The following is a 12,303-nucleotide window of genomic DNA, read 5'->3' as shown; positions in this document are numbered from 1 at the left end:
ATCAGGATAATAGAGGGAAACCATTTTCTACAATTTTTATTATTATGACTATTACAGAAAACAATAAGTGTGGAAATAGCTTCTAGGAAAATCCTCTTTCACTGTTCGATAGTGATTATGTAGAAAACCCCCCATATATAGTTAATGATACAGTTATTTAAACAACTTTAGGATCCCTCACATTCTGTAAGCTTTTGTAAAAACAAAACAAAACCAAAAAAAAGGAGAAAAAAACAACAACAATAATAACAAAAAATAACAAAAAACAAACAAAATAAAACAAACAAAAAAAACTCCATAAAAAAAGACGAAGCATTACAATTAGATAACATCTTGATAAAACATGACCAACAGGTTTCAAACAATGTGTTTATCTAGTATTAAGGTTGACAACTCAATAAATGGAAGTTTAACGACACCCCAGCATAAAAGAAAACACTGACGGACGGACTAAAAGCCAAAAAGGTAGGTGATACTAGATACCCATATAGATTTCTGCACATTCATAAAAAAAGGTATTAAATTTGAATTTCATTTTAAAAAATGATTTCATTAAGCTTTAATTGTGCCCATAAAAGTACTTTGCAAATCTAACTTTAAATTCTGGTCTCATATTCAGAGCAAATTAGCCAAAGTATTTAACTGCCTAATCATAAGATTCTTAAAGGCAAAAACACTTTAAGGTTAATTGAAATTAAGTTATAAAGGTCACAGACTAAAATAAATGTTAACAATAAATAAATATTTTAATATATGTATTGTATAAAAATACCAAATTAAAAAAAAATTCAGAATCCAAGAAAGAAGCATTCTGAAGATTGGTTTTTATTAAGAGAGGTAATACTATATTAAGTTTAAAAGAGGACCGTATATAGATCATATCTAATTTCTTTTTGACCACCCAATCTAATCTAGCGACCAAATTTAATGAGTAGAATTTTCTTTATTAATTATATTAATTAGAGATGCGCATCAAAATTTTAAAGGCCCACTATTTAATTTTTGGATGTAAATTTCAAAATTGTCTGCTTAATTTTTTTCTGTCCCGGGACAAGCCCCTGGCTATCCAGAGACAGGCCCCAGGACGGACATGCTTGAAACTCTAGTGGTATATGAGCATGTAAAAATTATTCGCACTCGCACTTATATAGATATTTAAAAAAAAAAATATCCAACCAAAACGCACCCCAGCTGGTGAATCCCCACTACTAATATTATTCTTAAATATGCACCTGCTATTACAACAGATTATTGAGAGCTGGGATTATGGATATTACTGAGTTTGACATAAATGTCAAGTATAATTAATAATTGCAAATAATAACAACAATATAGCACATTTTACAGAGAACTGTGATTTTAAACACAACATATAACTTGTAATTTAAAAAATAAATAAACATAATTAAAGAAGGTTGGTTAAACTACAACCATGCTATATTAAGAGTTAGATATGTTTTATAGGATTCATACCCTCTTCAAAAGGCGAGGCTAAATAAATAAGTACAAGATATTAAATAATGTACATATGCCAAAATGGTTTAAAAGACTTCCAAAATTCTCTCATATAAGTCGATCTACTTTTAAATAATTTACCAATACATATATTAAAAAAGAACTAAACAATCATGTACAATATTGCATACATTTTAGATGAAATATTATTAAAATTGTATCTTTTATAAATAATACTGCATAATTATCTTAAGTTCCAAAACTCCAGTCCTAAAACATAAAACAGTAAGTTTTGAATAGCTCAGGGGGGAGGGGGGGGGGGGGTATCTATCAGTCTATTCAGTGGCTGTGAAAATAAATCAAAATGTTAATCAGATTGCGTAACTATAAATAAACTATATGTAAACTAAAAACTATCAGTCCTTTTAAGGACATGCTATGTTATTCTACAGATACTAAACCTAAACTCTTATGCGACATCTATTTTTAAAATAACTTTAACAAATACTTGCTACATCCCTAAATAGCTATTGGGTGCATGTGCAGGGAGAGAGTTATGTGGGGTCAAACCCCTACCTCCCAAAACAGATTTAAGATTGCTCTTCGCATAATAGACATATGTAGCTGTCCATGTTGACCAGTTAAACATTACTTCAATTGTATAATGTAGGGAAAGATCTTTATATAGGCTATGCCTGTTTACTAATCCCATCTGTTAAATATTAACAGAAACAAACAATTTGACTTTTTTCTACATGTGTATTCTATAAAATGTAGTGAGGGCAGATGTTTTGCTATTCATTACTGATGCCTGCCAGTCGAGACACCTCCACCCACTTACAAACCTTCCTGCACATGTGCCTGTGTTGGACTTACAACAACTATACTCAGTCTGGTAAACAAAGAGTCTAACAAACTCATGCCGGTGTTATTCCTGTTTGCACTGATATAACTATTCTATCCTTTGTACAGATTTTTATTTTGGTTAGCAATTCTTGTAGACAGTTTTTCACATAAAATGTTGTTCTGTGTAACATCAATATGTTGATTAAACACCGACATAATTACTAAACTGTATTATTAACACATCCATCAGACTGATCATGACTACAAATATCCATTTTATTCAGTCTTGTGAGAATTAGCTATAAACTCAGTTTGTCTCTACTTTAATTTATTATTATGTTCATATCTAACTAATGGAGAACAGCTGATTGTAACAAGACAAAACATATTGTGTGGCACCACCTTAAAGTGGAAGCATGCTGTTCTGGGCATTCGACCAGTCTACCAAGAAGGGCTGTCTGTCCAGAACACAGCTATATGTTAATGGGTTAATGTTAGAAAGGTATTCTGCTGTTATCACAATGTTGAATACATAGAATACATGTAGCAGAAGGGGATCGTTTATATAGAATTTCCAATTAGACAGATTTGCACATACCATGCATGGCCTTTGGTATTCAAGTCAAGGAACATAGAACTTGTCCTTTTCTCAAATCATTAAAAACAACATTAATGAAATAAGAATTTACTGTTTGCAACATAACCAACACCAAGATGTTAATAAGGTCTTTAAATATTTAGATGGGGAAAACATTGTTAAATACTCATAGCCATGAGTATTCACTTACCATCCAAGGTTTCTGAAAATAGGATCAAAATTAATTTATACATTAAATTAAATAACAAGACAAAGCAAGAGCCTTTTTACCTGGCAGAAACTTAATCAGTATAATTTAAACAGCATCACATTTAAGCACACTTCAATAACTGCAATCTCTACCTATTACCGTATATCTCCGCCTATAAGTCAAGTTTTTTTTAGATTAAAATATTATTTTTTAACTTAGGGGGTTGACTTTTAAGTGGGTCCAAAAATTACATTAAAAATATTAGCACTTTGGGGAAGGTATTGGAAGTTTGTATTCTTGAATTATCCCAGTGTTTCTACTCAGATGTGTTAATTTTTACTATTTAATTTTTAAAACGTTAATTTTTTGGCATTAGATCGGTTTTGGTCATAAAATGTGTCACGGACAGACGGACAGATCTCACACACTAAGGCAACAGTCCACTTGGTTAAAATAACAACCATCACTACTAGCAAAACTGTAAACGGTATTAAGCACCTGTTGCCTCTGTTTATTCTAAAATCGGATTACTGGAATTAATCATTGTACAGTGCTATACGGTAACAGTCAAACAGTCTATTGTGGACACATTTCCGTTTGATGTCACATGTAATGAGATTTGCTTGGAAATGGAATACTGCGATGTACAAACTACAAAGATGACGTTTTAAAAATAATTTGTATTTGTTCAAATATTGTATATATGAGCCATTTATGATTCTCATTTGCTGAAAGTAAGATATACTTTAATATTTATTGGTTATTTTTTATGGGTCTAATTATAAACAGGTTAATAAAAAAACCTGTGTTTTTAGGGCTAGAAATTAGGGATTCTGACTTATAGGCAGGGTCGACTTAAAGGCAAAGATATACAGTATATGTATATTTGATCAAAACACACAATCCAAATATCATGCACACAGATTTATAGGAATATACAGTGTGTTCATTAGCAGGAGACAGTGGCAATTATTAATAAATATTTATCCTGCTACTGTCACTTATCTTTCAAGCTTAGTTATAAACCCCTCTGCATTTAGTAGATATTGCCACCACATTTTTACACACAGCCCTCCATTTCCAAAAGTAATGAACACCTAGTAGCCTATAATATATTTATTAACCGTAACAGATTTTGAAATTCCAATAAAAACATAAGTCACCAATTTGTATACAGATGGTATAGCTGTACAGTAAATTCAATTTAATTAATAAAATATAGGCAATTTAGTCAAAAGTGTTCTGCATAAATGTTCACAAATGGCTTACCCGTAGGTAGTGATGGTACCGTGGGGATGGTATCAGATGGTTGTAGATTGGTTGCTAGGGGTGTTGAAGGTCCATTTACCATCACCTGACCCAGGTAATGAAGTAATTTCTGTGCTCGGTTCTGTGACGGAATAAACTGGAACAGGCCTGGATTTTCATCAATGAAGTATGTATCAATCACTCCAGTTAAAAATTCCTTGTTTTTCAAGACATTTAGCAAAAATGGAATGTTGGTCTGAAAGAAGAAAAAAAACTGAATAATTTTTCTCACTCACAAAAACTGGTTGCGTGTAAAAAAAAAAAAAAAATATATATAACAATTTTTTTTTGTGATAAGTGTCATGATTAATCTATATATATTTATAATTTTATTATAATCTATATTCATCTACAAAATACATTTAATGACTTGACTATGTAACTAATATTTGAAAAGTCAAGCTAAACAAGCATTCTGAGAGTATTGCCAAAGCAACATATTTTTATCTCTCCTAAGTTCAAGGGCCATAACTCTGTCAAAATGGGCAAATAAAAAATGATCTGTACTTCTAGATGATAAAAAATTCACTAAACATCTGAGACATTAAAAAATAATAATCATAAAAGAAAAAAATTAAGAGTTCAGAAAACTATGTGTGGGACGGACAGACACACTGATGAAGAGAAAACCTATAGTCCCCTCTTGTTAGACCAGTAGGGGACTAGTAAATATGTTACAGACATATACAGTTAAACTCAACATAATGATACATCACAGGTCATCCATAATAGCAAAAACTATGTGTGGGACGGACAGACACACTGATGAAGAGAAAACCTATAGTCCCCTCTTGTTAGACCAGTAGGGGACTAGTAAATATGTTACAGACATATACAGTTAAACTCAACATAATGATACATCACAGGTCATCCATAATAGCAAAAACTATGTGTGGGACGGACAGACACACTGATGAAGAGAAAACCTATAGTCCCCTCTTGTTAGACCAGTAGGGGACTAGTAAATATGTTACAGACATATACAGTTAAACTCAACATAATGATACATCACAGGTCATCCATAATAGCAAAAAAACATGAAGGCTTTAAAATCTTTCCAAATGATTATTTTTCAAGCACACTATTAATCCATGTAATCCATGCTTTCATTACTTTATTATTAACCCGATAAGCAATGTACACACTGCAAGAACTATTACACAAATAATATTAAGTTTTATTACTTACTTTGACACCTCTAATCCGGAATTCTGTGAGAGCTCGCAACATTTTTGCTGATGCCGACTTATGGTCGCGAGCATGAGCAATGATTTTCACTAGCAGTGAGTCATAATATGGAGAAATGATCGCACCAGCAAAGGCAGAGGCACTGTCCAAACGAATACCCATACCCTCACCACTTCGGAACACCTACAAAACAATGAGGGAAACATCTATTTGTTACATTTTTAAAAAACAATATGTATACATTTATTAATATATTTTAACCTGTAATTATGCATTTTATAACTTTTAAATGGTAACAAACATTAAAAAATATTGACTGTAACCAGTAACGTTACATTTATATACATCATATTTAAGGTAAATCCAATTTCTGTCATACAGAAACAATTATGTACAAAACTACAATGTACTCATTATCAAGATGTCAGATCTGTGTTGACTACATTACACATGATACCAGCACATGATACATTACCAGCAGACTCTTACAACTCTCAGTCGAAAAAAAGCTAAAAACATTGTTGCAATTAAAGCACTGCCTTAACAATGTCAAATTACCTGTGAATTGACTGTTCAACCTACGGTACTATTGTTAACGTTAAAGGTTGGCAGAGGTAGACTTTCAACTACTGTACAAATACATATGAACCCTGCTACTTTGTTTTCAGCATCAGAACAAACATTCCAGATGAAGTACCTCGATTCTGCCTGTGTCTGGTTGGAAGTTTCTCGCTGGATCCTCTGTGGTCATTCTGCACTGGATAGCAGCACCGTGCAGGCTGATCTGATCCTGAGTCAGGTTGAGTTGGGGTAAAGTCATACCTTGGGCAACGAGGATCTGAGACTGAACCAAGTCAATACTAAAGCAAATCAAGACAAGAGGTTAGAAAATGATTAGAAAAAAAGAAAGAAATGTTTTATTTAATGACGCACTCAACACATTTTATTTATGGTTATATGGCATCAGACGTATGGTTAAGGACCACACAGATTTTGAGAGGAAACCTGCTGTCGCCACTACATGAGCTACTCTTTCCGATTAGCAGCAAGGGATCTTTTATTTGCACTTCCCACAGGCAGGATAGCACAAACCATGGCCTTTGTTGAACCAGTTATGGATCACTGGTCGGTGTAAGTGGTTTACACCTACCCACTGAGCCTTGCAGAGCACTCACTCAGGGTTTGGAGTCGGTATCTGGATTAAAAATCCCTTGCCTTGACTGGGATCCGAACCCACTACCTACCAGACTGATGGCCTAACCATGATGCCACCAAGGCCGGTAGAAAATGATTAGAGTCTGAAATAAAATCTCAGATTTAGAGTTATTTGTATTAAACGAGAATTTAGTGTCAAATTAAATTTTGTTTTAGTTCAAAATCACACAGCTGTTGATACATTGAGATATGAAAGCAGATTTTGTTTTACACATAGTTTAAAGATAAGTTTTCCATACCTATGTTTTCCATGTACAGATTGTTTCCATATACACGAAATTGCAGTGTGCATATACCCAGTCATGAAGGCACTTTGACAGAAATTAATTTCAAAAGGACACCGTAAGAACATCAGTCAGTTTTGACTTCTGATGACGATGCTTTCTTCTGGATATCATTTCTTGTTGGATTCTGTGCATTTGTGATCAGTGTATCCATGAAAAATTAGCTAAAAAGCGATTGCAAATACACGTACAAGGATCAAATATAGCTTGTGGATGGCATGAAACCCAAACATGGCAGAAACATTATTTTATTAGTATTACGTGCCGTAAAATCTTGGAAATGAATGGATACATTTTTTACATTTCTAGATAAGAGAACTGCTGTTCAAAATACATGAATGCATTGTCCAATTTCAAAAGATTTTAGACCCATAATCACTTATGATCTATTTTGTTTTTATTACATACCCTAAAATACCTTTCTGGCAGAAAGCCTGACTATCAAACAAACTGACTGTGCACTGACCCTGTCACCTCCTCGGTGACCGTGTGTTCCACCTGTAGTCTGGCATTGACCTCAATGAAATGATACTGTCCGTTCTTGTCCAGTAAGAACTCCACGGTGCCAGCGTTCTCATAACCAACATGTTGGCCCAGACGGACAGCGTCCCGCGTGATGGATTCTCGCATCTCTCGAGACAGCAGTGGAGCTGGAGCAATTTCCACAACCTTCTGATGGCGACGTTGAACTGAGCAGTCTCTCTCAAACAGATGAACCACGTTTCCTGCATGGTCACCTAAAGAAGATAACATTTGCAATTAACTATATGAACTAAATGTGGTGCTCAACTGATTGGGTTTTTTTTCATTCCAACCAGTGCACCACAACTGGTCAAAGGTCATGGTATGTGCTTTCCTGTCTGTGGGAAAGTGCATATAAAAGATCCCTTGCTGCTAATGGAAAAATGTAGTGTTTCCTCTCTTAGACTATATGTCAAAATTACCAAATGTTTGACCTCCAATAGCCAATGATTAATTAATCACTGAGATCTAGTGGTGTTGTTAAACAAAACAAACTCAAAAAGGTTAACCATATTTCCAGCTTGGTCACTTAATAAAAGTAAAAGTAATATGGAAGTAACTACATAAACACATCCATCTAATCTACATAAAGTATAAGCAATTGTTTTAATTATAATTTTTAGTCATTTATGCCCAACACATTAGTGTTGTGAACAGATTTTGCAAAATTATATGACTGTTTTCAGCTACCTCGTATATTTTGGTGTAAACCATAAATGGAGAAAACTTGGAGTGTTTGCTCTTTTAAGAATACTTAACCTGACCATTGGCTGTTGGGATGTTTAGACCACACTATTATCCCTAGTCTGAGGTCAGGTCAAGTAGAAAAGAAATAGTTTATGCACATTTTTCAAAGGCACAGTTTTGATGCCGAAGTGAAACCAAACCTACTCAACATCAAAAGTATCACTCTAGCCATCATAGCAAAATCTAACAGGAAGATAGCTGTCTCCATATGCTCTCCAAAATAACGCCCTGATTAGTTTCATGACACACATTCAAGTTTTATTTCGGTGGGCAAACCTTCTTAACTAGGTCCTCATAGTAGTAAACTTAGAAAACTGTGTGACTCGTAGTATTTTAAACTAAATCTCAGATCATAGCAAGAACAGTTATTGTCAGCAATAGTTTTATAAATATAAAAAGGATGTCTGTAATGTTTTATGCACCAGATTCAAATGGGAGCCTAAGAACATGATAGAATGGTAGCAAAAGAAACGATTGTGTTTGAACCATATAAACAAAAAAGAAAGGATATGACATAGGATTCTTAACAGTGTACTCTTGATACATGAAATATAGACATTTTATAGGCTGTTGGGAGTCTATACGTTGAACAGGATATACACAAAGGTTACAGACTGGATTAGCTAAAAGAAAACATATTACTGCTGATTCACAAAACAATTTAAATTAAAACCTAACACCTACAGGAAATATTGCTCTTGTAGACGTTTCAATTGTTTATTGTGTGATTAATTTTAAATAGTAAAACAGATTTGATTATAAAACTTCGATCTCCATTTCAACCTTGGGTTAAGAAAATAACCATGGTTTTAGAATTCAATAGCAATATTTGTTAGTGCTATGTACCATACCTAAAATCTGGACTTCAATGTGCCTCGGTCGTTCAATGAATTTCTCCAAAAACAATGATCCATTACCAAATGCAGCCAGAGCTTCTGAGTAAGCTCTCTGGAAATTTTCTTCAACCTCCTACAAAAGGAATCATTATTATTATTTAATGTAACAAGATCAAAATCTATATCTCTCATCTACAGTGAGAATTCAGCTCATTCACACTTTTATAAGAGAAATATTTGTATGTATTTCCACATTAACAGACAAATCATAACAGGAAGTAATGTTCATTCCTAGCCAATCTTGAATTGGTGCCCTTCCTCCCCCACACTTTTCTCTCTAATTGTGCAATGCCATAATGAAACACCTGAAATTCAAACTTTTCTCAGGGGAACTAACTCTTAAAACCCAACTAACCCTTTGGGCCCTTAAATTTTTCTCAACTGGCTATCAAATACACTCCACGATCCCTGAACACTCAACTTTCTGACACCATTGATGACAGTTTTAGTTGCAGTCACTCTTTGCTTTTACTATTTATTTCCATCAACAACATATCTTTTTCTTTTGTTTCAAAAACTAAACGTATGTATTACCTAAAATGACCCCTATGCACTTACCTCAATAGTTCTGACCACACGCATACCACGTCCTCCTCCACCATAGGCTGCTTTAAATATCACCGGAAGGCCATATTGCTTACAGAACTCTAGAGCTTCTTCGGCCGATTCTATTGGTCCAGGGGATCCAGGCACGACTTGTACTCCTGAAATAACAACCAGTATATCAACATGTCTGTATTGTTATTTACAAAAGTCTGATATTCAGAACTGTTTGACTACCCAGGGCAGGTCATGGAAACACTGCAATTCACAAATCATATAGTTTTAACATTTTGAGTTTCATCTGTCAGTGTTACCAGAATACACCATAAATTGTTGTATTCCACCTACAACAATATCTTCATTCTATTGAGATAAACCCATGTATGAATTATGGATGCATTTTACACTGCATGAATGGCATGCTACCATTCATACTATAGTGTGTATCAAGTGGTTCTATGGTTCATATTTCCACCAAATATCAAGTTCAATTGTTAATGATACAGGGCAGGGCAGGGCAGGGCAGGGCAGGGCAGGGCATTATTTCAGTTATTCAGGACATATGACCAAGACAGGTAACACATGAAAACTAAAACTCTCTAACTATATTGTAGAATTATACCTGCTTCAACTGCTGCATCTCTAGCCTCTACCTTGTCTCCCATTTTGCGGACAACTTCTGGAGATGGACCAATAAACTTCATTCCTGCATCCAAACAAGCTTGGGCAAAATCAGCTCTTTCTGACAAAAACCCATAGCCTGGGTGAACTGCATCAACACCATTCTCCTGATCACAAAAATTTCAGTGTCAGACATCAAAATAAATAAAAAATATTTTACAATGCATCATTATCAATATGTTCTATTTACTAAGAGACAGTTTAGACAAATCAGTAATAACACAGTTCAATAAAAATAAAAAAGATACAAAATGCTTAACCAAAGAATTGTTAGACTGTCTTCCCCTGCGTGTGCTGTAACCTCACTGTGGTGCAGGGGTGTAACATTCTCTTTGAGAATGGCCAATATAGCACAAATCCCCTTGTTTTCTTCGAGATACAATTGAGATTTTGAGTAAAAGTCAGTATCTATCTGTGATATTTGTATTTTTGCACAGTTCTTTACACTGTTTTTATTTAAATCTTGAATTTTTATACTGATGTTGATAATCACTTTATTTGTTTGCATTACCATAGTTTGACACCCAATAGCACCAAATCAATCAAAATATTTCACAACAAATTAACCAAGTTTTATTCATAATTTTGTATACTTAGTCTAGTATTTATATCATATGCAGACATTCTGCTTCATTCTGTATTGTGACCAAAAAAAGTTAATATAGCTATACCAGCATTCTGAGAGTACTGCTAAAGCAATACATGTCCCCTACTGGGTCCAACAAATGTTCATTTCTCCTAAGTTCAAGGGACATAACTCTGAAAATCATTAGGAAAATTGCTATGAAATCGTATCATTAGGCTTTGCAAGGGGAAAAAACAGTCCACCTAAGTTCAAGGGCCACAACTCAGTTAAACATTCATACTTGATAATCTATTCACATAATTTCTACCAAATGTTTTAACCCTTTAAAGCCCAGTGTACTCAAATGAGTGCATACTTTATAAGCACAAACACTATTTGCAAAAATGAAATATTTCTAATGAATAAGTACTGAGAATTTCCATATATGTCTAATATCCTCAAAATGAGTACAATTTACTTGAATGATTAAACTTATATTTGAACAGCGCCAAACATTTAAATGTGTACTCGTTTGAGTACAATAGGCACCTACGGCAACATGTTTATCTTGTAGTCTTTTCTCTGCACTTATAGATCTGCTACATTCTTCTAATGGTGTGTTAAATGAATTTGATATGTTTTTTCTCTGATTGCAACAAATATTTTTAAAATCTGATGTAATAATTACTTTTGTACTCATATACAAGTACAGCCTGATGTAATCATATGAGTACATTTAAAAACAAATAAAAAATATTTATTTATTTCAAATATACTCAAACGTGTTTTTAAATGATGCTATGTTTATTCACAAACCAATATTTTATCTGAATTCATGCTAGTTTTGTCACGGGCATTAAAGTGTTAAGACATTCTGAAAAAAAAGGTCTGAAACATTTATGTTGGACAGACAGACAGTATGGAAACAAAACCTATAGTCCCCTCTATCTGGACACATAGGAGACTAATAATATCTATCAAACTGTTAAAAAAAATATATATTTGGTACATTGCAAATGGTTACCAGTTGAGAGTCCCTACCTGTGCTATGTGTATGATTTCTGGTATGTTGAGATAGGCAGCTACTGGAGGAAGACCTTTCCCAATGAGGTAGCTTTCATCAGCCTTCTGCCGGTGCATGTGCATCATGTCCTGTTCCGAGTAAATGGCCACCGTCCTGATGTTCATCTCGGTACAGGCTCGGAACACTCGGATAGCAATTTCACCTGATCAAACATACTTCAGGATTAATACATCATGCAGTT

At 34.0% G+C, this 12,303-nt stretch overlaps 1 protein-coding gene across 7 annotated transcripts in view; it reads right to left on the bottom strand.

Annotated features, from left to right (window-relative positions):
* The window catches only part of LOC121371539 (pyruvate carboxylase, mitochondrial-like), a 51,114-nt gene that overhangs the window by 26,118 nt on the left and 12,693 nt on the right, over positions 1-12,303 (bottom strand). For 3 of the 7 annotated variants that reach the window (XM_041497504.1, XM_041497503.1, XM_041497509.1), the window contains exons 4-13: positions 12,080-12,264; positions 10,415-10,580; positions 9,808-9,953; positions 9,205-9,322; positions 7,551-7,821; positions 6,283-6,445; positions 5,586-5,768; positions 4,359-4,593; positions 3,090-3,101; positions 1,474-1,491 (exon numbers count right to left, since the gene is read on the bottom strand). In XM_041497504.1, coding sequence (XP_041353438.1) covers positions 1,474-1,491; positions 3,090-3,101; positions 4,359-4,593; positions 5,586-5,768; positions 6,283-6,445; positions 7,551-7,821; positions 9,205-9,322; positions 9,808-9,953; positions 10,415-10,580; positions 12,080-12,264 — 1,497 coding nt within the window. The remainder of the gene's footprint in view (positions 1-1,473; positions 1,492-3,089; positions 3,102-4,358; positions 4,594-5,585; positions 5,769-6,282; positions 6,446-7,550; positions 7,822-9,204; positions 9,323-9,807; positions 9,954-10,414; positions 10,581-12,079; positions 12,265-12,303) is intronic. The other 4 variants (XM_041497507.1, XM_041497510.1, XM_041497506.1 and 1 more) reach the window with 3 other exon arrangements.

This window comes from Gigantopelta aegis, chromosome 4 (assembly GCF_016097555.1).
Source record: "Gigantopelta aegis isolate Gae_Host chromosome 4, Gae_host_genome, whole genome shotgun sequence".
NCBI classification, from domain to species: domain Eukaryota; kingdom Metazoa; phylum Mollusca; class Gastropoda; order Neomphalida; family Peltospiridae; genus Gigantopelta; species Gigantopelta aegis.
The sequence above is the reverse complement of the archived record's forward strand: the minus strand, read 5'-3'. Positions and strand labels throughout refer to the sequence as shown.